General features: G+C 42.2%; 1 protein-coding gene across 1 annotated transcript in view; it reads left to right on the top strand.

Moving 5' to 3' along the window:
* The window catches only part of VPS50 (VPS50 subunit of EARP/GARPII complex), a 390,966-nt gene that overhangs the window by 285,201 nt on the left and 80,316 nt on the right, over positions 1-25,449 (top strand). The window contains exons 17-18 of the mRNA XM_073629604.1: positions 13,570-13,660; positions 20,510-20,686. Coding sequence (XP_073485705.1) covers positions 13,570-13,660; positions 20,510-20,686 — 268 coding nt within the window. The remainder of the gene's footprint in view (positions 1-13,569; positions 13,661-20,509; positions 20,687-25,449) is intronic.

The following is a 25,449-nucleotide window of genomic DNA, read 5'->3' as shown; positions in this document are numbered from 1 at the left end:
CCCTTTTGAGGGCAACCATACTGCTGATGCGGCACGTGATGAATTTGAGTTTGATACCCCTTGACTTATAGGAAAGGGAAAAAAGATATTTATGGTGTTTTTATTTATTTTTATTTTGTTATATCCATACAAAAATGTTTTGCCTTTCATTTCTATTTTAAACTAAATGGGTTGTTTTACAAGGTGATCGTTTACAATCACTTTAAGCTGGGTACGCACAGGCCAAAAATCAGCCGAAAACAGCCAGTTCAGCAGGAATCCATGTGTACAGCTGTCTGTTCTACAAAAGCCAGTTTCACGACTGGCTTCTGTCAAATGGGCATGCCGGAAATCCAGCACCCAATCAGTGCTGGCAGCTAGTGGTACTGATCATTAAGATCTAGCGGGGAGGGGGGGGTGGTGGAAGATGCCAAACACAAAGGAAGAGCATGGGAGATCACCACGCTAACATCGCTTTTGTTAGTACGGCGATCCCTGTTTTTTTTTTGTTTATGTTTTTTTTGTTTTTTTCGTTTAGCCTGCAGGGATGGGAAAAAGAAATGTGTACCCAGCCTTAGCCACTGTGCTGTCTCAATGAATAAATTCCCCATACTTCCTGTTGTGCCATTGGAATATTAATATTGTAGTTAAAAACTTGATAAAGGTTCTAACCCTTCCTAGCTCTATGCCAGTTGTTTAAGAGAAAAAATGGCTGGAGTTACACTTTTACTGTAAATAAAGTACTCAATGTATATGGAAATATAATATCCAAGACTTTGCATAAGTAATTAGAGCATTGGATTCCTATTTCCTAAACCAAGGAATTAATTGAAACCCCAGAGTTTTCCCTGAGCTGCAATTTTGCCAGCGTAGGCACTTCTATGTTCTGATTCTGACAGACACTAGCAGGAAATCTCATCAGGCAGCTTAATGTGTATTCCCCGATGCCTGCCCATACAGCCGAATCCCAGTTGCTGTCCTTTTCAATCAATAATGAATTATTGTAGTATAAAAGAAGCGAAGGGAGAGCGATCGGCTTGGATGTGCATTATAAACGGCAGCACAGAATACGTGGCAAGAGTTCCTAGTTGGAGAAGTGTTTTTTTTTTTAATACCAAATATATACAGATCTTCCAGGAAATTACTGCTTAGGGAATATATAGTCTTTATATTTTATTCCATATTTTATGCCTAAAAGCACATTTGACCATTTCAGCGTTGGCAGCTCTCCTCCAGTGTTATACACACTGCATGCTTAAAAAAACAGTTCAAGGTGTGTCACTCCTGGTAAATGTTCCTATCCCGGGGGTAGATCATACAATATAAATCCCCATACGGTTGATTGAGAAAGATAGAATCCTTCAATTCCGTCACCACACCTCGTGAGATCCACTCCCCTAAGGTAATGAACTCACCAAAACTCCAAATACAATGCACCTTGCATCTCCAATCTCTTTATTGTGCATGTAGTCTCCCCACGCACGGGATCCTCCTCCAATCACAGTTTCCCACAACCATGAAAAAAGTGGAAAGTCTTGTGGTCACGACTAACGCGTTTCGTCATTTCGTCTTCAGGTCCAAAAGTGAGAATTTTACAGTAAATAATCCTATCAATCAATGTGTGTTAAAGCAGACATTGATTCCTATACGGACATCTCCCTCCCCCTTGCTGCTGTTTGGGTAAAGCAATACTAAGCACATGCTCTCCAGGGCATTTTTTTTGTAACTTTTCACACTCATGTTGAAATCAAAATTTATTAGAAAGTTGCTTAGAACCCCCAGCAGATGCCCCTGGAGAGTGAAATGATGGCTGTTGCAATATTTTATGTCACAAGACATTTGCTCAGCCATTTATCACACATGAATTTTTAGGAAGTAATGCACTAAAATCAATTTTAGTGCACACAAACACAAAATAATATCCAATTTGTTTGTAAAAAATAAAAGATGATGTTGCGTTGAGTAAATGGATACCAAACATGTCAGGATAAATTGTGCATGCCCGTGAAATGGCGACAAACAACAGTACCTGAAATTATAGGTGAGGATTTAAAAGCCTTTATTGGGTTATCAGTTTAGAATGAATCATGAATGATTGCTCTCACTTCGATGTTTGCAGCGATACCTCACGTGTGTGGTGCAATTACTTTACATATACATGCGAAACCAAGGAAAGACAACTCTGACCTCCTGGGTTCATTTGTCACAGAGGAGATAAGGTAACGGATATTCCTCCATTTCCTCGGTGTAAAGTCGGTCCCGGCTGCTTACCGCGGTCTCAGGCTCCTCAGATGTGCAGGAGAATGCAGGAACCACCGCTGGTGGTGGCAGGAGGGAAGGAGGCCCTTCACAGGGCTGTAAAAATGATTAGGTGGCCGTAAATTTTAATCAAACCGCTGATCACTGGCTGAAAAAAACGACAACCATTTGCTGACAGAATTTTTATATACACACATTGGTCAGCAATTGGTTAAGAGTGCAGAAACTCACCTTTGGTCATGATATTGAGTGACAGCTTCTTTCTTCCAGATCCCTCCTTATAGCTAGGGCGCAGGGCTGTGTGAAGCCAGAGCAGCCTGATATATGCCAACCAGTTTGGTGCTGCCCCTAGCGTTATGACACCACCGTTTGAAGTCTTCAAGACCCTGTGAGGAACACTCTGAAAAAAGGAAAAAGGGGAGGAATTTCCATCGAAACATGTTGGCTTCACCTGATGCTTTGAATGAATAAACCTTTTGATCAGACACCTTGAGTGTCATGAACTTGTGAACTGGGCACACCCCAATTATTCACCCTAGAGTTTGTCATCCATCGAGTGCAGTCTTTGGGACCAGAACAAGGTCACCCTATATTATACCTTCGTTACAAAAAGCCCTTTTGAAGGAGGACTCCCTTTATTTTATATCCGACAGTACCAACACCCCATTTATTTTAATCCATCATCATCACACATACACATCAGGATCACTCTGCTGGAAGCCAATGTGAACTTTCTTTTTTTTTTTTTTTTTTGTCACTTCAGACGACCATTTTTAGAGGCTTAAATCAACTTTGCAGTTCATTTCTCTTCAATCCCTCTCTCCTTTGTCTCATCATCGTGACATTTTGCCATATCAAAAATAATTAAAACCAAGAATGTAGCATATCTAATGAAATGACACATCCCCACAAGGGGTTACGCGGGGTCATTTGACAGTATTACATTCTTCTCTATATTCCCTAGCCACCCCCCTCCCCCTCCCTACCCACCACCCTCCCTTTCCCCATCTCTCCAAGGTCTAATTTTCCCAACTCTCCTTCTCTAGTCCGAGGCTTTCAGTTCTGTAGCGTAGCACCACGTTTTTTTAAATTTTTTCCAGTGTTCCCACGCCACTAAGTTCACGTTTCTTGTTTCCTCTATCAAGCTTGCCCTAATCTCCATATTATATGTTTCCTCTACTGCGTCTATCCACTCCCATGTCTCAGGGCTCTCCCTCCTCTGCCAACTCTTTGGTATTATTCTCTTTGCGGCGTTCAGGAGGTGAGGAACCAGTGATCGCTTATATTTATTTATGTCTCCTTCTCCCCCATGAAACAAAACCTCCCAGGGGTCTTCTACCACTTCTATTCCCGTTATTTTCTTAATTAGAGCGAGTATCTTCCTCCAGAAGCTTTTTATTTTGGGGCATTTCCACCATAGGTGCCCCATTGCTCCTACCTCCTGGCAGCCCCGCCAACAATATGCCGACCCATTTTGATATTTACTTGTTATCTCTGGGGTTAGATAACTTCTACTTATACATTTATAATTCATTTCTGCCGTTCGTACATCTATTGCTGAGTTGCAAATCATTTTCAAGATTCTCCTAATTGTGTTTTCATCTTTCTTTGTGCCCAATTCACTCTCCCATTTACCTACAAATGGGGTTATCTCCAGCTGTTCCGTTGTCATCAAGATTTTATAAATTTTTGAAACTATATTTCTCGGGTCTTCCGTATCACATAAACACTCTCGAAGTCCGTCAATTTGTCCCCTGTCCTAATCGGGTGTGGTAATTTACTCACAAAGTGACTCAGCTGGAGGTACCGCCACTCATCTATCCCCCGTGTCTCCCTCCCAAGTCTAAGTTCTTGAAGTGTCATAATTTTGCCTTCCTTAATAATTTGTCTTAATTGTGTCTTTCCCCATAGTGCTTCTTTTCCTCCTATACTTTCTAATCCAGGTGCAAAAAAATTATTATCCTTTAGTGCCAATAAAGGTGAATTATATTTCCCATTAATTTTCTTGTATACCCCATCCCAAATTTTAAATACATTGCGTGTTATTACATGTGTGTTTTTATCTAAGATTCTAGAGTGTGGAGGATTCCAAATCATACTTCCCAATGGTGCTTTACTGAGGTTTTCCTCTATTTTTACCCATCTTTTTTCATTTGCTCTCTTTGCCCATTCAACCGTTCTTGACAGAACTACGGCCTTATAATAATTCTGGATATCCGGCACAGCCAGACCGCCATTTGTTTTCTTTTGTTTTAAGATCCTGAAGGAGACTCTTGGTTTTTTGTTTTTCCATATGAAACTCATTATTATTTTTTTTAACTTTCTTAAATAATATAGAGGCAGTGGTAGCGGTATCATCTGGAATTGGTATGTAATTTTAGGGAGTAGGACCATTTTGATGACATTAATGCGGCCTATCCATGAGAGGGCCTTACGGGCAAAGTTTTTGCAGTCAGATCTAACTACATCTAACAGGGGTAGGTAGTTTATTGTAAATATCTTCTCGATTGAGTTGGCCAGTTTGATTCCTAGGTACCTTAGTTCTTTAGTCCATCTAAAGCTATATTCTTTTTTCAATGTCTCCGTTTCTATTTTATTTAAATTTATGTTTAATATTTCTGATTTTACCAAATTTATTTGGAAGTTGGACACCTCCCCGTACTCCCTCAGGGCTTTTACTAACTTGGGCATTGTGGTCCCCGGGTCCGATAAATAAAACAGCACATCGTCAGCATAAGCTGCGACTTTATGTTCGTCTTCACCAACCTTAATACCTCTTATATCTGGGTCTGCACGTATTGTTGCCAGGAGAGGTTCCATGGTAAGGACAAAGAGCAACGGGGACAGGGGGCACCCCTGTCTCGTACCATTTTTCATCTCAAATGGCTGAGACATTACTCCATTCACTCCCACCATCGCCGTAGGGTGATGGTACAGAGTTTTAATCCTCTGGATCTGTTTGGGTCCGAGTCCCATAGTCTCCAATGTCTGGAATATGAACCCCAGTCTACTCTGTCGAAAGCCTTTTCGGCATCGATCGACAGTAGTAGCCCTGGGGGTCCACTCTCACTCATTTTTTGCAACAGGAGCAATGTCCTGACCCCATTGTCCCTCCCCTCTCTTTTAGGGACAAAACCCACCTGGTCTGGGTTAACCAGGGCGTTCATTGACCCCTTTAACCTCTCTGCCAATACCTTTGCATAAAGTTTTGTGTTAATATTGAGGAGGGAGATGGGACGGTAACTTGAGCATAATGTTTTCTCTTTGCCCTCTTTCAATATAATCGTAATGGAAGCCTTTAAAGCCTCCCTACTCATCTCGTATCCATCTCCCACCCCATTAAAATAATGACACAACCTAGGGACCAATACTTCTTTAAATGTTTTATAGTAAGTTAGTGTAAATCCGTCTGGGCCTGGGCTTTTCCCAGGGGCCATACCTGCTATTGCTTTTCTAACTGATTCTTCAGAGATTGGTGTTTCCATAAGGTCTCTTTCCACATCTGTAATCTTAGGAAGCATCGCCCTCTTTAGATACTTGTTATTTCTCTCTCTCTTATTATTTAACTGGGTGCCCTGTTTAGAGAGTATAACTCCTGATAATAATTCTTGAAAACCTCCGCTACTTTTCTAGAAGAATACTCTATATGGCCCTCTTTGGTCTGGATTTTTTCTATAAAGTTGCCAGCTTTATGCTTTTGTACCATTTTCGCTAGATGTTTGCTTGGTTTATTACCCCATCGATATCTATACCCTATTATCTTACTATGTGTTACTCTAACTTCTTGCTCCATTGATGTTTTCAACTCTGCCCTTTTGATTACCATATGTTTATATGTCTCTTGAGGAAGTTGACATGATTGTTTCTTGTGTTTCTGTTCTAATCTGGCTAGCTCCTCCGTTAATTTTTGAATTTTCTCACGTCTCTTTTTTCTTCCTTACCCCCATCTCAATTAGAACTCCTCTTATGTAAGCTTTATGGGCCTCTCACAGGGTAGACCCTGGTACATCTCCAGTGTCATTTACAGTAAAATAATCCTCCAGTTCCTTGCTAATTCTATTGAGCCCTTCCTCCCCCCTTATCAGCTTTTCGTTTAGGCGCCACTGCCCTGAGTAGCCCAGTTCTTCACCTATTATTATTTCCATGGTCATTGGAGCGTGGTCTGAGTAAGTTATATTTCCTATCCTGGAGTCTGCCACCTTGTCAATTTCCCTATGATCCACCAATCCGTAGTCGATCCGGGAGTATGACCCGTGCACAGGGGAATAAAACGTATAGTCCCTTTTTCGTGGATGTTGAACTCTCCATATGTCCACCAGCTGGAGGCTGGCGAGCTTTTGCTTAATCTTTCTTAATTGTACACTATTCTTCCCCTGTGCTCGGGCCGTACTGTCCAGTCCCGGGTCCATACAAAAGTTAAGGTCCCCCATTAGTATCAAATGCCCTTTCCTAAACTTCATTAATTTCTCCAAAATTTTTGCCATGTATTTCATCGGGCTTTTATTTGGTGCATAGATATTAGCTAGTGTGTAGTCTCTTTCATTCAATCTGCCTCTAAGGAATAAGTATCTACCTTCTACATCTACTAATCTATCCTCCAGCACAAACCTAGTTCTTTTTGCAAATCCAATGGCAACCCCCCGTGTTCTATTTGAGATAGTGTCTCCTTGGTACCAGGTCGGGTATTCCCCTGAAAATAGTCTTAGTCTTGACTGATGTGATATATGTGTTTCCTGAAGGAATACCACCTCTGATCCAAGTAACCTAAGCTCGTTAAAGATACTTCGTCTTTTGTTGGCCATGTTTAGGCCTTTGATATTGTACGTTGTGCATTTTATTGTAGTTAATGTCATTTTTCTACCCCCCTACCGACGCCCTCTGCCTTAGACCCTGGAGAGATGTCCCGCTTTCTCATTATTAAGACTGGGATGTAGCCCCTCCCCGTACTCCTCCCCCCATCCTCCCCCTCCCCACCCTCCTCCCCCTCCCCTCCTGTTCCCCCCTTGGTCTTCACTAGACCCTTAGGCCAGTGTGGGTCACGTAAGTCGTAGCCCTCCATTGGTCTCCACCTCCAAAGGTGGGGCTGTTGGTGTGCCAGATCACCGGTCGACGTTGCCGTGGCGACCGGGTGTGCTAGTCTTCTCCTAACGGCTCACCATCTTCTCTATTATCTTTTACTAATTTTCCCTTTTCCCACCCCCCCCTCTCCCAAATCCCCCCTCTACCCCCTTTTCCTTTTACACTAATCCTATTCCCAATTCTATCCACTGTTCATTGGACCAGTCCATCGTCGCCGGCACCTGTAGGCCCAATTTCCTGCAGAATTCCTCTAACTCCCCCGGGAATCTTAGCCTGGCTGTTCTGCCGTCTTTACTTCCCAGTAGGCATGCGGGAAATCCCCATGTATATTTTATATTTTGATTTGTCATTTGTTCCAGAAGGGGCTTCAGATGGCGTCTTCTCGCTAAAGTGTCTTTGGCTAGGTCTGCGAATACTTGAATCCTTGCCTCCTCATATTGGAGTGGTGTTTGCCCTCTCAGTTTTACCCATATCTTTTCCTTATCTGCGTAGAATCTAATCCTCACAATTATATCACAACTTCTTTCTGTTTGACTAGTATCCAACCTTCCTATCCGGTGTACCCGCTCAATTTTTGGGAAATCCTCTCCTCCCAGTTCCAAGAGGGGGGAGAAGATGGCCACTACGGTCTTCCTTAGGTCCTCGCCCCTCTTTTCCGGGACTCCACGGATTCTCAAGTTTTGTCTGCGACTTCTGTTCTCCTGGTCCTCTAACCTATAGCATATTTTTATCTGGTTTTGTTGAGTTATTTTAATTTGTTCTTTTAAATCAGAGATTTCTTGCTCCTGTTGATCCATTATGTCTTCTGCTCTCTCGACTCTGGCCAGTAGGTTACCTAGGTCTGTCCTCAGCATACTTATCTCTGATTTGATTGAGGTTTCAAGTGCTTTGAACATCTCTGCGATTTCGTTTATTGAAGGAAGTTCTGGGTCTTGTCTGTGTTCCACCATTCTGGATGTTTCAGATGCACTTTCAATTAATGACGACTCTCTTGATTGGTCGGGGGTCTGATCTCCCTTCCCATTTTGTCCCTTTTTCCTTTTGTCCACCATAGTTGACGTTTGGGCTTCTTGCTGGGCACTCCCCGGACTCTCCCCCCCCCCCCCCCCCGGCTAAATATTGCTTAATTAATCTCCCGGTGGTACTTCCAGTGAGGTTGTCCTTTGGTGTCTTCGTGGTCCCCCTTTCCCTGCTTTGGTTGCGTTTCTACTCATTATTTATTCCAGTAAGCTGGGTATGTAGGGTTTTAGTCACTTTATCTTAATGGTGCAAATGATTCTTCGTTGTTCCTACACTAGGGCAGTTTTATGTTCTTGCAGCTATCTTTGCGCACGTTTTTTCTCCTACTGCCTTCTATTCATCTTGCATCCAAGGTGCCTTGTACTTCTTTAGTTCTCATTCTACCCGTTTGGGTTTTTATCTTTTCCTCGGTATACTGGGTATACTGAACCCCCAAGTTATTTTTTTAATGAGGAACAGAGTAGGTAGCCTGCTTTCTATGCTGGGGTGCTATAAGAGAACTGTTAACTGTCACTTCCGTCTTTGCCTTGCTACCTCTCTCTTGGAGGTTTACTGCTTTTTATTTCCCCTTTCTGTTGGGTATTAATGAGGTAGTGTTTGCTGTAAGCAGTGCCACTGTTTCTGATGTCCAAAATCTAGTATCAGCTGTACAGGAGAAATTGTACTTTTAAAGGCATAGCTAGATACCTTAACGTCTAATATAGCGTGCACGGCTTTCCCTATGAGACCATGTAATGATGATGCCCAGGTTTTCAGTAATTTACCCTAGTTGATTTAGCCCTGTGCTCATTGGCTTGTGTCCCTTCTCCCATCTATCACCGGTAAGACGGTAAGATGATAATGTTAGTATTGATGGTCATTAGCGGGAACTTCAGATATCGGGATATTATGATATCAGTATTTGTTACAGTATCTATTGATATATTTTGTGCCTCAAAAACCAGCGTCTTCTTTCCTAATTGTTACCTGTTATATCCGTAGGGTGGTAGTTAGGTGTCGCATACAGTAGCGGTAATATTGCAGATACTGGTGATCCTTTACATTGATATATTTGGCCACACTTTGCGTCCTACCTCTCAGTCCCCCAGATGGCACCAATGTAATAGAGTTACCGCTGGCAACACTACTATTTCTGGGACTAATATTTCTGGTACAGGGGTATTAAGATACTATCAATAAACAATAATTTATACTGATGTATTTATTTGTATACCTTAGTACCTCGCGTGTCCTGCCTCGGGAGTTTCAGATATACCAGGAGGATGGCCGTGTATCAGAAATGCTTTACCAAGACGTGTCTTACCGCCTCTGTATAAACCAACGTCTCCTCCTCTAGGTTTTGTTAGTATTCAGTAATTCAGGGCAGGTGTGGCAATATTAGCGGAAGTACACAATGGTATATTGACCTGAAACCGTAATGTCCCGCTACTCATCACACTTATATTTACCCTATACGTGGTACCACAACGGATGCTGTAATAACTTCAATTAACGCTAGGGTATAACTCCAGGGATGTTAGTGATATTATAATGTATTATGTAGAGTCATATAACTTATTTCCCAGCATTCCAGTGTCAGCAGTAAGGTGAGTAGTAGTAGTAGTAAGACAGAGGCAGTATTCAGAGTAACCTTCTATGATTGTATATAGCCACGTACAATATCTCCTATCATCTCATTCTGCAGCTGCCGTACCTTAATTTTTCTCTCTTCTGATATATCTTCCCTTTGGAGCCAAATTTCTATTACTCTCTTACCTTTGGAGCTGAGCAGGAAAGTGTATCTCTTACCACCACCCATCCATCCATTCACCTCTGCTTCTGAGATCACAATCCGATACCGACTGCATGCAGTCTCCGTTAGGGGGTCCGACTGTGAAGCGCTGCGGGTTTAGCGGGTCCCGATCTGTAAGGCGTCTTCTAACAAATCCTATCCGTCCTACTGCCGGATCCCGGGGAGGGGGGGGAGAGAGCACGGAGGGGCCCTGTGGGGAGAGCGAGATCGTCACCCCGTCATTTAAGACCGCGTTGCTTGAGCCCGGTTCTCGCCAGGCTCCAGGCGCTTTGGTTACAGCGTTTGAGCACCGTGCTCTGTTTTCCTCGCCTCTCAACGCTGTCTGCCTCGTCCGCTTGCCTTGCCGTTGGAGAGAGGCCGCCAGGACGCCAGCTTACTGACACACCTCCAGCTCCTCCCTTCCCATCTGACGTCTCACGTCATCACCTGAGCTGGCCCAATGTGAACTTTCTATTTTACCAAAGAGCTATGAACCATCCAAGAAGGACCATCCTGCACTGCAGTTCTTTTAAGGTTCTTTGCCGTAAAGGCAAGGAAGCAATCAAACCTCTGTCGTGTATTAATGTGCTTTACTAAACAAAATGCTGTAATACAAACTATTTACAATTATAGGAATACAATACAAGACAATACAGGACTGACGAATATACCTTAAACACATGCACACGCTACCTAAAATTTCCAGTTAATCAGTCTGTGTATTATTATTATTATCAACATACAGGATTTATATAGAGGCAACAGTTTGCGCAGCGCTCTACCGCTTGCCAACCAGCGCACGCCGATGTACGTCAGCAGAATGGCACTGGCAGGCAAAAGGGCGTACAGGTACGTCCCCTTTAAGAAGCGGTGTCGCAAGCTCGTGCGAGCCGCCGTAGACACATGCGCGCCCGCTGCGGTCTCTGTGACCGCGGGTCCCGCAGACTCGATGTCCGCTGGGTGCCCGCGATCGTGTCACAGAGAGAAGAACGGGGAGATGCTTTTGTAAACAAAGCATTTCCCTTGTTGTGCCTAGTGACAGGACAGTGATCACAGCTCTCTGTCATCGATAGCAGTGATCACTGTCCTGTGTGTTGAAGCTCAGCCCCTCACAGTTAGAATCACTGCCTGGGACACACTTAACCCCTTCACTGCCCCCTAGTGGTTAACCCCTTCACTGCCAGTGTCATTTACACAGTAATCAATGCATTTTTATAGCACTGATCGCTGTATAAATGACAGTGGTCCAAAAATAGTGTCAAAAATGTCCAATGTGTCTGCCATAATGTCGCAGTCCCGTTAAAAATCGCAGATCGCGACCATTACTAATAAAAAAAAAATTATAATAAAAATGCCATAAAACTATCCGCTATTTTGTAGAGCTATAAATTTTGCGCAAACCAATCAATATACGCTTATTGCCATTTTTTACCAAAAATATGTAGTAGAATACATATTGGCCTAAACATAGTTTTTTTTATATATTTTTATATTTATTATAGCAAAAAGTAAAAAATATTGCTTTTTTTTCCAAAAATGTCGCTCTTTTTTTTGTTTATAGCGCAAAAAATAAAAATCGCAGAGGCGATCAAATACCACCAAAAGAAAGCTCTATTTGTGGGAAAAAAAGGACGTCAATTTTGTTTGGGTACAACGTTGCACAACTTCGCAATTGTCAGTTAAAGGGACGCAGTGCCGAATCGCAAAAAGTGCTCTGGTCAGGAAGGGGGTAGATTCTTCCGGGGCTGAAGTGGTTAGCAAAATGAAGGCAGACATTACAGTTACATTACAATTTGGTACAAGAGGAGTCAGAGGGCCCTGTACAGCAGGAATACACTTACGTTACTTGGCTAAAGTTATAGTGGCTTCACGATCTCCATAGACAGCCAGGACCCCAGGCTCTACTCACTATGAGTGGTTGCAGGAAATCGGTCAATAGCGTCATCCTCAGGTGAAGTCTCTTCTGGAACAGCCCTTTCTTGTTGTGTCATTATGGAGTCCTACAAAACCTACTCCCTTTGTCTCCTCAGCACAAGGGAGTATTCAAGTCCCTTTTTCCCTCCCCCTACTTCCTGCCAACATAATTTCCTATCCTTCGATAATCCAGCCCAACAGGTTCATTAGCAAAGGAATAAGTGGAATCATATCTTCTAAAAAAACATGCATGGTAAGCAAAAATCCTTCTTGCAATATATTTATGCTATAAAAATCACTAAAATAGCTCTGTCTTATATCCAGGGATTTATATTGGGAATCTGGGTTGGGTGGGGGTTAAGGTGCACTGAAGAGGGGAGGTAGGATCAGTTTTAAATCATTAACCGGTACTGATTAATGTATTTTCATCCAGTATATCCCTAGTTCTGGTTATTTAAAATGAATAAATAAAATCAAAAGACTAGGCCTTTTAAAGAGGAAGCAAACCCTGATGGGTTTTACTTCCTCTTTTTCCCCTGCAAAGTAAAAGCATAATGGGCTAGTATGCATTGCATACTTGCCCATTATGTTGCACTTACCTGCAAAGGAAGCCTGCGATGTCACCGCTGTGTGGAAGCGTCCATCTTCACCTCTCTTCCTTCCGGGACCGCGGACTCCGGCTCTCTGACTGGCCGGAGTTGCGTGATGTCACGAGCTGCTAGTCATGGCACAAGCCCTTTAGAAACGGTACGACAGTGCCCTTTCTTCAGTGCGCACGCGTCGATGACGTCAGCGCAAGCGTAGATGATAAATATCTCCTAAAACGTACAGGTTTAGGAGATATTTCCAGTACCTACAGGTAAGCTTTAATATAGACTTACCTGTAGGTAAAAGTATATAGATATTATATATACGTAAAATGTAAAAGTAGTTGTACAGGGTTTACAACCACTTTAAGAGACTATTTTACAATAAAAATGATCAGAAACCATGTGCTGGTTTTATTTTGGAGCATACAGCCTCCGTGCTATTTATTTATTTATTTTTAAGTCTATTTTTTACGGCAATTGTATGCTATTAATAGGTGCAAGTGTGCAGTATAGCCTGACCAATTTAGTGTAGTTAGAATTTTTGTTTCTCTCTCTTTTCTTAAGTGTGTTTGTGTAGTTAATATAAGTCTGCTTCATCAGAATAGTCTCAAAACCTTCCTGCTGAGAGGGCACCAAAAGCGCCTCAATTGGGTGGTTCTGAAAGATTAATGAATTGTCATTTGCCTTTGTACTCAATAAAGTGCACAGGATGAATGCAAGGACAGAATAAAGCTTTTTAGTGTTTAAGTCCTCGACTGTCCTCTGTGTGTCTCTCGAATTACTGATTCTTTTTCCCGTCTGCTCAAGGCATTTTCATGTTACTGCTAATTTATTTATTTTCCAGTCAAAAGAGATTAGGCCTCAGGTTTTAGGCCATTATGAACTTTCACAATGTTTTTATGTTGTCATTGTCATTTTCTGCTTTCCGCTAATTGCAGCGTGTTATCTGTTTTACAGAACGCGGCTTGAGGAGCTCCGAATGTTCCTCGAAAATGAAACATGGGAGCTGTGCCCAGTCAAGTCCAGTTTCAGCATTATACAGTTACATGTAAGTGCGTTAAAGGTTTTGTGGGAGCTAGTTATCAATTTCGGTATGGTTAGAGACATGTGGCTTTTACTAGCAGTTGTCCAGGTCCTGACTGTCCTGACTGGATCAGTTGAAATATTGTCTCCAATGCAACAACCTAACAGGCACAGTGTAGGTTCCTTACCTTTTCTCCATAGAAAAAGAGAATCACCTCCAGGAGGTCAATAGAGGTTTTCTGATTTGTCTCAGAACTCCTCTTTGTGGTCCTAAGTATTGGAAAGTGCTAGATATCTTTTTGTAGCAGAAACCACCGGTCATGTGTTCTTGGCTGAAGAGAAGGATCAAATCAATATATACACATATTATGACCCAATCAAGAAATACATGAATGCCTACATAACCAAAAAATTAAGTTCTTGAGGGCCATTGCAGTGGGATTGGTTGGGAAGCACAGGGCCATCGCAATGAATTTGGTTGGCAAGCACATACATTTAAACAATGTCATATCCGATTGATTTCTAGAGTTTAGGGAACCTAAAGAGTCCCGTTCTGCTCCCATTTCAATGGACTGGAATGATGTCCAAGGGATGGAGGATCAAGAAAATGTAGGCTATTTTCTAATACCTAGCACCCAACAAGCATACTAGCTGTTGTCTCTGCAATGTAGCTCAACCTCACAGGCCACAAAACAAAGACTTAAAGCAGCATTAAACCCAAAGCCAAAAATGTAATATATTGCAGTTTACCAATCATTAAATGTGGTGGCTGTTTTACTTTTCTTTTCTTTTTTTTTACTCTGTTTTCACCTGGTGCTCTGGCTAGTAATACACCTCCTGTGTTAGAGTGTTCCCACTCTGGATGAAGAAGAACAGGGGTATTGTCAGTCGGGGGGGGGAGTGGGTGGAGTGTTAGATGGACTAGCAGATTGGTATACACTAACAAATTGAAGCCAAACTCTAGTTCACACCTTATAAGCAGTTACAGCAACAGTTTTTTTTTTTTTTTTCCTTTTGGGATAAAAGTTTTACATTATAAATAAAAGCTGACTATTGTAAGCATCCTATCAGGTTTAAATAAAGTGGGTCCAAGTACAAAAATGCATTTCATGTATTGGTTCCCTATCATGGCACTTGTATGTGCATCTGTATTAAAGCATACGGAAGGCAAAAATAAATAAATAAATAAAAATATGCATTGGTACACGCTTCCTATGCTTTTTATTTTTTTTCAATTAGCCTTGACAATAGACCGAAAAAATAAAATTGGTTTTCCATAGACTTCAGTGATTTTTGGCGTAAGTTGGAGGTTCACAGACTTCCTGCCGGTGTCACCAAACCCGTATTAAACTGAGCGTGGGCAGATTTGGTCGTCCCTTATTGACATATAAAGCGTGGGAACGCTTTCCTGGAAGAGGGTTAGACTCTGATCTCTTGTAACACACAGCAGTGTCGCCTGATGTCGGTGGCCAATAGACAAGTCATTAGGAGAGTTTGTGATGGAGAAGAAAAAACATTAGTAGCCAGGAACATGAATATTATGATCACTGATTCTGGTCCTCTTCTACTCATCTATAGTGCCATTCTCTCTCTTTCACTGCATATTAAAGATTAATACACAAATTGAACTTCTGACACTGTGACGGCTGTGATAATGTCTTTCTATAACATTGTGTCCATGTCTTGCTGATTTAACTATGAAATAAATTAGGAGGAGAAACTGGTGAAAGGATTATCCTTGTCCTGTCCTCCGGAGCGTGCAGCAGGGTTACACACTGAATATTAGGATGCAGCGTCATAACTAAGTTATAAGTGCTTATGTAATTTGTAAGCTGAGCAAATCATTGGGGGAAATATGATTTGCATACAGATTTTGAGAAATCTAAACTTTACTGGTATAATTCTTTTAAATAAACATTTTATATTGGAGGGAACCTTTTGTACCTTTGCAAGAATCACAGAATCGCATGATTTCAATGATGTAGCATCATTAGCCGCAATAATCATTGCAATCGTGATTCTGAGATTTAATAACATGCATTTTATCATTAATTATTATTATTATTAACATCATATCCTTATGAATTGGAACTTTTAATTACTATACATGAATGTATCTATTATTATTATTGTGAATTATGTACAATAAACTGTTAAGGTGATATTACTGTTTATCATGTTATTTTTAATTATACAATGTATATTTCTTTGTCTAGCCTAGCTCCCTTAGTAATGTCATCTCTCACATTCACTTGTACATTATTCTTAATATACAGGCATACCCCTCCCCCCTTTTTACCCTCTCTATCCCTGCAATAAAGGGAATAACCTTGAATGGTTGCCAGCCAATTATGAGAGCTGTTGAACCAGGTCTCTGAAATTCCCACAAAATCCAAATCCTCCTCGTACAACAGTATCTCTAGTTCACCCATCTTGTCTGCCAGGCTGCTGGCATTGGTGAACATGCCACGTAGTTTAGACTGGTCGCATACTATCCTCTTATTGGGTGTGCCGAGATTGCAACTAGGACTTGTTACTATACTTACTTTGGGTTTATGTGCTTTGGTCAACCTACCACTAATGCCCCCAATACTACCCTCTGGACTATGTTCTGTGCTGACTATCTCTACCTCTGGACCCTTATATATATATATATATATATATATATATATATATATATATATATATATATATATACTTTGAACTGTATTATACAGACTGAACTGTATTATATACTACACGAACTGCACTATATACTCTGAACTGCATTATATATACTATAAGGACTGCACTATATACTCTGAACTGTATAATATATACTACACTGACTGACTACACACTACACTAACTACCTGCCCAATCTTTATTCATTCATTTTATATGGCTGCTGTGTAAGCAGCAACCTTATATAGTGTGGGGCATGGACTTAGCCCCTGAGTCATGATTGCGCAAAGGCACCCTGCCTTTGGCTAATCATGGCTCTCGCAGCACATCTCGCTGTGATTGGCCAAAGCATGCAGGTCAGGTGCATGTTTTGGCCAATCGGCAGCCGTCAATGCTCTGCGATCTCGCAGTGAATTATGGGGCACTCCGTGGCAGGCAACTTGTTCAACTTGAACATCGAGCCCATCCCTATTCATTAGTCATGAGGGTCATACCTTGAATAGAGAACTAGTATATAACCAGAGCAAACTAAAAATATCAAAACTAAGTAGTTTCTGGATGGTCACCCACCAGGGAGGTGCGATGGTCCAAAAACAAGCCTACGGGAGATCGCACCTGTTGGACGTGAGGAACATATGGGGCACATGCGCATCTACATTATGAATCGTCAATTAAGTAGGATATAACCAAATTCAAGTATGCTACAAGCATTATTTGTCAGTTTTCTGCAAGAAACGAAGGACTCGGGTGGCCTGGCATTCCAAACCCATTTTATTATTTCATAGCAGCTCAATTGCAGCATTTACCGGCTGGCTGTACCCCGAGTCCTCTGATCCTATAAGGAATATTATCCGGTGATGGCCTTGTGGAATGCATAGAAGTTGGAGAGCTAGGGGTGTTACCATCTTACCCCACCCTGGTACTCATGGACAGAGTATGGAGTAAAGGCAAACAGCATTTCCAACATGCGCGATACACTAACTGGTCCTGTATTTGGAACAATAGGAACTACCCAGAACTAGGTAAATTACAGGGTTTCTCCGCCTGGTCTAGGAGTGGTGTTGTGTATATTCCACAGTTGTACCATGGAGCCCTCTTGCAAGACTTCCAATCAATGCGTGTGGAATTCAATCTGCCAAATACCTTTTTTTTCCAATACCTGCAACTTTGGCACGCTATATCGGCACAATCTCCAATTTCTACTTGGGAACTAACTAGGCCCACAATACTTACACAGCTAGTTTCATCATCGTCTCGGAAGGGACAGATATCCTCCCTATATGGGTCTCTCCTATGTCAAGTATCTAAAGCTATGTCACGGAACTGCAGAGCTGGCTGGGGGGAAGATATAGGACATCTTTGGGATGAGGAATGGGCCACCATACCTGATAATGTGCTTAGTATCACTTTCCTCATCTCAAAAACGTACTCAATTGTTTATTATCCACCGTACTTACCGTACACCCGAGAAATTACACAAATGGCATAGAAGGGACGACCCATTTTGTCCTCGTCTTGTGGATAATGGTACACATATACACATGCTATGGAAATGCCCAAAATTGCAAAGATATTGGTCCACAGTGATAAGTACTATTAATAGAATTTGGAACATTAAGCTCGAAGTAGACCCTAAACTTTGCCTACTAGGCTGGTTAGATGAGGAACAGTATACACCCCACACCTATATAGCCATTCTCAGGGCACTATTTATAGCTAGAAAACTTATTGCTAGAAAATGGCTATCGGTATTACCTCCTACACATACGGAATGGGTTACTGCCATAAATGACTCTCTTATAAGGGAGCAGTTGACGTACAAACATCGAGGTAGCCCAAGGAAGTTTGAAAATATCTGGGATGCTTGGCTAGAGGTTTAGCTCCCCTACATTTGGTTCAAAATAAAATTCTCGGTGGCAGGACCTCATCGTCCGCTTAACCATAGAAATTGTTAGCCCGGCAGATGGAGTGTGTGGCCGGGGGGTTCGAACGGTGAGGTAGTGCTCCGTGTACAATTTAAACTGAAAGCATATACTTGCTGTGATGGTATCTAGATCTGCAGTGGTTGAATGTATTGTTTTGTTTTACCCAACGGTTAATATAAATAAATACTGTGAACCACTCCCCACTGTTTAGGGTTATGTGGCACCCCTGCCCCGCTTGATGGCCCTGCTAAGGGCTGGGAGTAGAGTTGGGGGATAGGATATAATGAGGGCACACACAATATAAAGTAACTCAAGGACAACAGACTACTTGTTTAGACAATGCTTCTTTATTTTACATGAACTGTTGCCTTTTATAAAGTGTGAACACATACACTATGTAGCAGGCTGGCCACAAGAATGGATAAATCTGTGTCCTCACAGTTATTTGATATGTTTGTTGTAAAATTAAAATATTATCTTTGTTTTCAATAAAAATTATCTGATTAAAAAAAAAAATAACAGAGGGCTCATATATTGCAAATTCATAGAGTCTTGGTAGTTTCAAAAGGATACTCATTGGAAATGCCATTATCAAATAAAAGGTTCCTCGCTCAGGCTGGGTTCACACTGGTATGACATACGCTCCGACATTGGGAGTACATGTCGCATGACGTGTAATAAATCAATGGTTCCTATGAGTGCCGTCTTAACTGGTCCGACACAAGTCGATCCGACTTTGAAAAAGGTTCCTGTACTACTTTGGTCCTATTTCAGCCCATTGAATATCATTGAAGTCAGATCAAAGTCAGAGCATCATCTCAACTGATCCGACTTTGGCATGCGATCTTTGCTCTGAGGATCTGGAAGGGGAACCTCACCCCAAAACTAAAAAAAAAAAAAAGGCATAGAATCCCCCCCCCCCCCCCCAATTCCATACCAGACCCTTCGGTCTGTTATGGATTTTAAGGGGAACCCCTACGCCAAAAAAAAAGTCGGGGGTCCCCCCCCAAAATCCATACCAGACCCTTATCCGAGCACGCAGGTCAGGATAGGGAGGGGACGAGCGAGAACCTCCCTCCTCCTGGATCATACCAGGCCCCTTCCCCTTAACATGGGTGGTGTGGGTGCTTTGGGGCAGGAGTGGCTCTGCGCTCCCAACCCCAAAGCACCTTGTTCCCATGTTGATGGGGACAAGGGCCTCTTCCTGACAACCCTGGGCAGTGGTTGTCGGAGTCTGTGGGCGGGGGGCCCTAGATCCCCCACCCAATGTGAATGAGTATGGGGGTACATTTTACCCCTACTCATTTACCCAAAAAAAGTGTCAAAAAATGAACACAGTATGACAAAGTAATTTATTATATTTATTCCTCTGCCGGTTCTTCTCTCTGTGCTGATATCTTCTTCCACTGTCAGTTCTTCCTCTGGGTTCATCTCTCTCTGCTGTCTTCTTCATATGCCAGTTCTTCCTCTGATCTTCTCCTGCCACTAGCTCCCTCAGTTGTGTGAGCTCCGCTCTCTGTGTTTTTTTTAATAGATATGGGGTGTGGCCACCCGGTGACGTCATCCGGAGACTCCACCTCCTTGTGACATCACCACCCTATCATGCCCCATCAACATGGGGACAAGGTGCTTTGGGGTGGGGGGGCGCAGAGCCCCCCCTTGCCATAAAGCACCCACACCCCCATGTTGGGGGCATGTGGCCTGGTATGGTCCAGTTGAAGGGGGCGCTCGCTCGTCCCCTCCCTATCCTGAACTACCGGGCTGCGGATAAGGGTTTGGTATGGATTTTGGGGGGAACCCCATGCTGTTTTTTTTTTTAAATATTTTGCCGTGGGGTTCCTCTTAAAAATCCATACCAGACTGAAAGGGCCTGCTATTGTGGGGATCAAAGTTGGATCCCGTTCGTTGAAATCGGATGCGAGTCGTACGACTGTCGTGTCTTACCAGTGTAAACGCGGCCTCAGAGAGATGTGATGTGTCAGCGCCAGGTTGTTGTAATGCAAGGTAGGTGAGTATATAGGTGTTTCTAATTGGGTTCAGACAATAAAGACCTGTGTGATTTTATGCTGATGCTTGCCGATGCGCAGGTATCAAATGGCCTCCCCCACAGCCACGATGCTAAGCATCAAATGGCCGCAGCTGTGTGTGGTGTCCCGGGGGGGAAATAACTGGAGCAGCAGCCGACACATCAGATTAAACTACAACCTTAAATATACTTCCCTTGATAAACATTTTCAAAGTTTAGTTTTTAATCTCTTGAATTTTCTTTTCACTCCCATCTGTAGGAATTTAAGTGTTTGAATCAGTCTCGTTCCCCGTCGATGTCACCGAGTAAACAAGTGTCTGCGACCGACTCTACTACAATGTCATTGTTTGATCAGTATATTAGTGAAGGCAATCCTTTTGAGATACAATCTTCTATGAAGGAAGATGAAACGGAGGATGTGCTGACATCCAATGGGGTAAGATACCGTTTATAGGCAAAGATGCTGATAAAACCAGAAGTCAGTTCTCTAAACTAAGGCCTAAAGCAGGCTTGGATAAGCTGCTGTCTCTATGAAAACAATAATCAGAGAAGAGGTGCCTGTCCTCTATAGTGTGGGCCTTTATGTCCTCCATTTTCAAGGGCATAGAGCAAAATAAGCAAACTTGGGAGATTTAGAGGACAAGTAGTGATATGAAAGTAACTACACTACATATAGTTTTTCCTGATATATTTTATAACATAATTTTTATACATTTTACACTAACCACACATGAAAAGTACATAGGGACCTATATATAAAGCAGTAAATGTGACGTTCACAGCTGGTAAATCACTTTCTTGTTTACAGTAATACACATATATATATATATATACTGTATATATATATATATATATACATACATACATACAGCGGGTAAAATAAGTATTAAACATGTCACCATTTTTCTAGGTAAATATATTTCTAAAGGTGCTATTGATATTTCTAAAGCTGCTAATGAGATTTTCACCACATGTGGGTAACAACCCATGCAATCTATGCATACAAAGAAACCAAAACAAATAAGTTCAGACGTGAAGTTATGTGTAATAAAATGGAATGACACAGGGAAAAAGTATTGAACACGCTAACTGAAATGTATTTAATACTTGGTACAAACTCCTTTGTTTGTAATGACAGCTTTAAGATGCCTCCTGTATGGAGGAACTAGTCACATGCATTGCTCAGGTGTGATATTGGCCCATTCTTTCACAAAAATCTTGAAGGTTCTTGTGGGCCTCATCTATGAACTCTGATCTTTAGTTCTTTCCATAGATTTTCTATTGGATTCAAGTCAGGTGATTGGCTTGGGCTATTCTAGCAGCTTTATTTTCTTTCTTTGAAAACAATTAGGTTTCCTTGGGGCTTTGTGTTTGGGATCATTGTCTTGCTAAAATGTCCACCCTTCATCTTCATCATCCTGGTAGATGGCAGCAGATTTCCATCAAGAATGTCTTGGTACGTTTTTCCATTCATCATTCCTTCAGTGATATGAAGTTTGTCAGTACCATATGCTGAAAAACAGCCCCACACCATGATGTTCCCACCTCCAAACTTCACTGTTGGTATGGGGGTGTTTTTGGGGTGATGTGCCATTTGACCTCCAAACATGGTGTGTCTTATGTCATCCAAAGAGTTAAATTGTGGTCTCATCTGACCAGACTATATTCTCCACATATTTCACAGGATTGTCTAAATGTTGTGCAGCAAACTTTTTAATGAGCTTTAACATGCTTTTCCTTTGGCAATGGAGTCTTGTGTGGTGAGCGTGCATACAGTCCATGGAGGATGAGTGCATTACTTATTGTTTTCTTTGAAACAATTGTACCTGTTAATTCCAGGTCTTTCTGAAGACCTCCACAATTGGTCCTTGGCTCTTGGACAACTCTTCTGATAATTCTTCTCTCTCCTCTGTCAGAAATTTGTTAGGAGCACCTGGTCATGGCCGGTTTATGGTAAAATAGTTTTTACCACTTCCGGATTATGGCCCCAAAAGTGCTTACTGGAACATTCAGAAGTTTAGAAATCCCTCTGTAACCAATGTCATCAGTATGTTTTGCAACACTAAAGTTGTGAAGGTCTTGAGAGAGCTTAGAGTATCAGTTGAGACTGAACCAGCTGATATTAATTTGCATTGACTAGGGGCAGGGTTGCTTTCTAATTACTGATAGATTTCAGCTGGTGTCTTGGCTTTTCTTGCCTTTTTGCACCTCCATTTCTTCATGTGTTCAATACTTGTGTCATTCCATTGGTGAAAATCATGTCAATAGCACCTTTAGAAATATATTTACCTAGAATAATGGCAATGTGTTCAATAATTATTTATACACACAGTCTTTATATAGTATATATGTGTGTGTGTTACCTGCCATAACTTTATGATCACTGTGGCAGGTTAAAGTATAATTAAAGGAAAAATATTTTTTTTTTATTGTGGATAGAGTGGAGAGGGATTAGAACATCTGTCAGGTTTTTATTGCTGTCTGTGCCCCCATTAGTGAGATTCACTCTCTCTATTTCTCCTGTTTATCATTATCATTGAAAGTGAAAGAAAATCTCAAGTTTTGGGTTGTTCTCAGAAAAGTAATAGAGGGGAAATCTTTCAATGGGGAAACTAGTTCTGCTGACCCTGGGGTCCCCAAGAGATTCCCTTAATTTTCAGGGATTTCCTCTCACTTCCTGGTATGACTATGGGGCATGAAGTGAAGGGAAATCTCCCTAATAGGACACATGGCAAAAATAAACCTGACGGGTTATATCCCTCCCTTACTCTATCCCAAATGAAAAGAAAGTTTTGCCTATTGTTCTTCTTTAAGTGAATAACATTGGTTATCTCATTACGTTGACATCTGAAAGTTGATGTAATATAATTTAGCCTTGTACACACAATAAAAATATCAGACAAATAATTTTTTTGCATGCTAGTCTCATATCGAAAATTAAGTTAACAAAATTCTCGTATGACTGAATACAGCTTTGGAAGCAATGTTTTGTAATGTATTCTTTCGTTTCCAAGCATGCGTGGTCTTGGTCTTTTTGTGTTTTGGGGGTTTTTTTTCAGATAATTACTGATTAAACAAAAATCGTACGATCGGCTATCGTACGTCAAAAACTTTTGTGTTTGTCCCTTCGAAAAATGTTGCATGAACTGTCATGATCGGCTCTCGAAAGCTGTGTACGATGGATCAGATTATCGTGCAATCGCTTTAAAGGCGGTGTTTTTGTCTGATTTATTGATCGTGTGTACTAAGTATTAGGCAGCAAGTGAACATGTTGTCATTGAAGTTGATGTGTTGAAAGCAGAAAAAAATGAGGATCGCAGTTTGTTGTGTATGGGGCTGTGTAACGGCAGACTCGTCAGGGTGACCGTGCGGGCCCCTGTACACAGCCTAAAAGAACCTACAATGGACACGTGAGCATCAGAACTGGACAACGAAGCAATGGAAGAAGGTGGCCTGGGATGAAGAATGACATTTTCTTTTTACATCATTTGCATGGGCGGGTGTAAGTATGTCTCTTACCAGGGAAAGAGATGGCAGCAGGATGCATTATGGAAAGAAGGCAAGCCAGCAGAGTCAGAGTGATGCTTTGGGCAATGTTCTGCTTGGAAACCTTCATCTTGCCATTTATTTGAATGTTAACCACTTCCTGTCCGGCCTATAGCAGAATGACGGCCGGGCAGTGGTTCAGTTATCCTGACTGGGCGCCATATGAAGTCCAGCAGGATAACAGCCGCCGTCTGACCGTGGGGGCGCGCATCGTGGTGATCGTTGGTGCGGTGTGTCAATCTGACACACCGCTACAACAATCTCGGTAAAAAGCCTCTGACAGAGGCTCTTGGACACGGCTGATCACGTGGTAAATCACGGCTGATCACGATGTAAACAGGAAGAGCCATTGATCGGCTTTTCCTCACTCACGTCTGGCAGACACGAGTAGAGGAGAGCCGATCAACTGCTCTCCTGATGGGTGGGGGGGTCTGTGCTTATTGTTTATCAGTGCAGCCCACCCTCGGATGCCTGTCCAGGACCACCAGGATGCCGCCAGGACCACCAGGGATGGCCACCACACTGGACCACCACATATGCCACCCTAGACCACCAGGGATATGCCAATCAGTGCCCAGGCAGCTACCAATCAATGCCCAGGAAACTGCCAATCAGGGGCAATTAAAAATGTCTGCCAGTGCCACCGGTGATGCCTATCAGTGCCAGCCATCAGTGCAGCCTATCGGTGACCAGCAGTGCTGTCTATCAGTGCCACCCATAAGTACCCATCAGTGCAGCCTTTCAGTACCCACCAGTGCCCATTAGTGCCGCCTATCAGTGCTGCATATCAGTGTCACCCACCAGTGCCGCCTATCAGTGCCCATCGGTGCTACCTCATTGGTGCCGCCTTATCAGTGCAACTTATCAGTTCCCATCAGTGAAGGAGGAAACGTACTTATTTACAAAATTTATAACAGAAACAAAGAAAAACTTTTTTTTTTTTTTTAATTTTCGGTCTTTTTTTATTTGTTTAGCAAAAAATAAAAACCGCAGAGGTGATCAAATACCACCAAAAGAAAGCTCTATTTGTGGGAACAAAATTGTAAAAATTGAGTTTGGGTACAGTGTAGCATGACCGCACAATTGTCATTTAAAAAGTGACAGCGCTGAAAGCTGAAAATTGGCTTGGACAGGAAGGGGGTGTAAGTGCCTGGTATTGAAGGGGTTAATTGACACATACCACCTATCTAAACATTGTTGCTGACCAAATACATCCCTTCATGGAGACGGTATTCCATGTCTGTGGCCTCTTTCAGTAGGATAATGCACCCTGCCACACTGCAAGTATGGTTCAAGAATGGTCTGGGGAACACAACAAGGGTTTGGGATGTTGACTCTGCCTCCAAATTCTCCAGATCACAATCTAATCAAGCATCTGTGGGATGTGCTGAAAAAACAAGTTTGCTCCAGGGAGGCCTCACATCCAAGGAGGATCTGCTACTGATGGCTTAGTGCCAGATTCCTCAACATACCTTCAGAGGTCTAGTTGCATCCATGCCTCAACGGCTCAGAGCTGTTTTGGCGGCAAAAAGTGGAGGTTGTGGATAGTCATAAAGTTATGGCTGAGCAGTGTATGTGTGTGTACAGTTGTGCTCAAAAGTTTGCATACCCTGGCAGAAATTGGGAAATTTGGGCCTTTAATATTGAATATAT

This window comes from Aquarana catesbeiana, linkage group LG05 (genome assembly GCF_042186555.1).
Source record: "Aquarana catesbeiana isolate 2022-GZ linkage group LG05, ASM4218655v1, whole genome shotgun sequence".
In the NCBI taxonomy this organism is placed as follows: Eukaryota; Metazoa; Chordata; class Amphibia; order Anura; family Ranidae; genus Aquarana; species Aquarana catesbeiana.
This window is presented reverse-complemented; position numbering and strand designations above follow the sequence as displayed.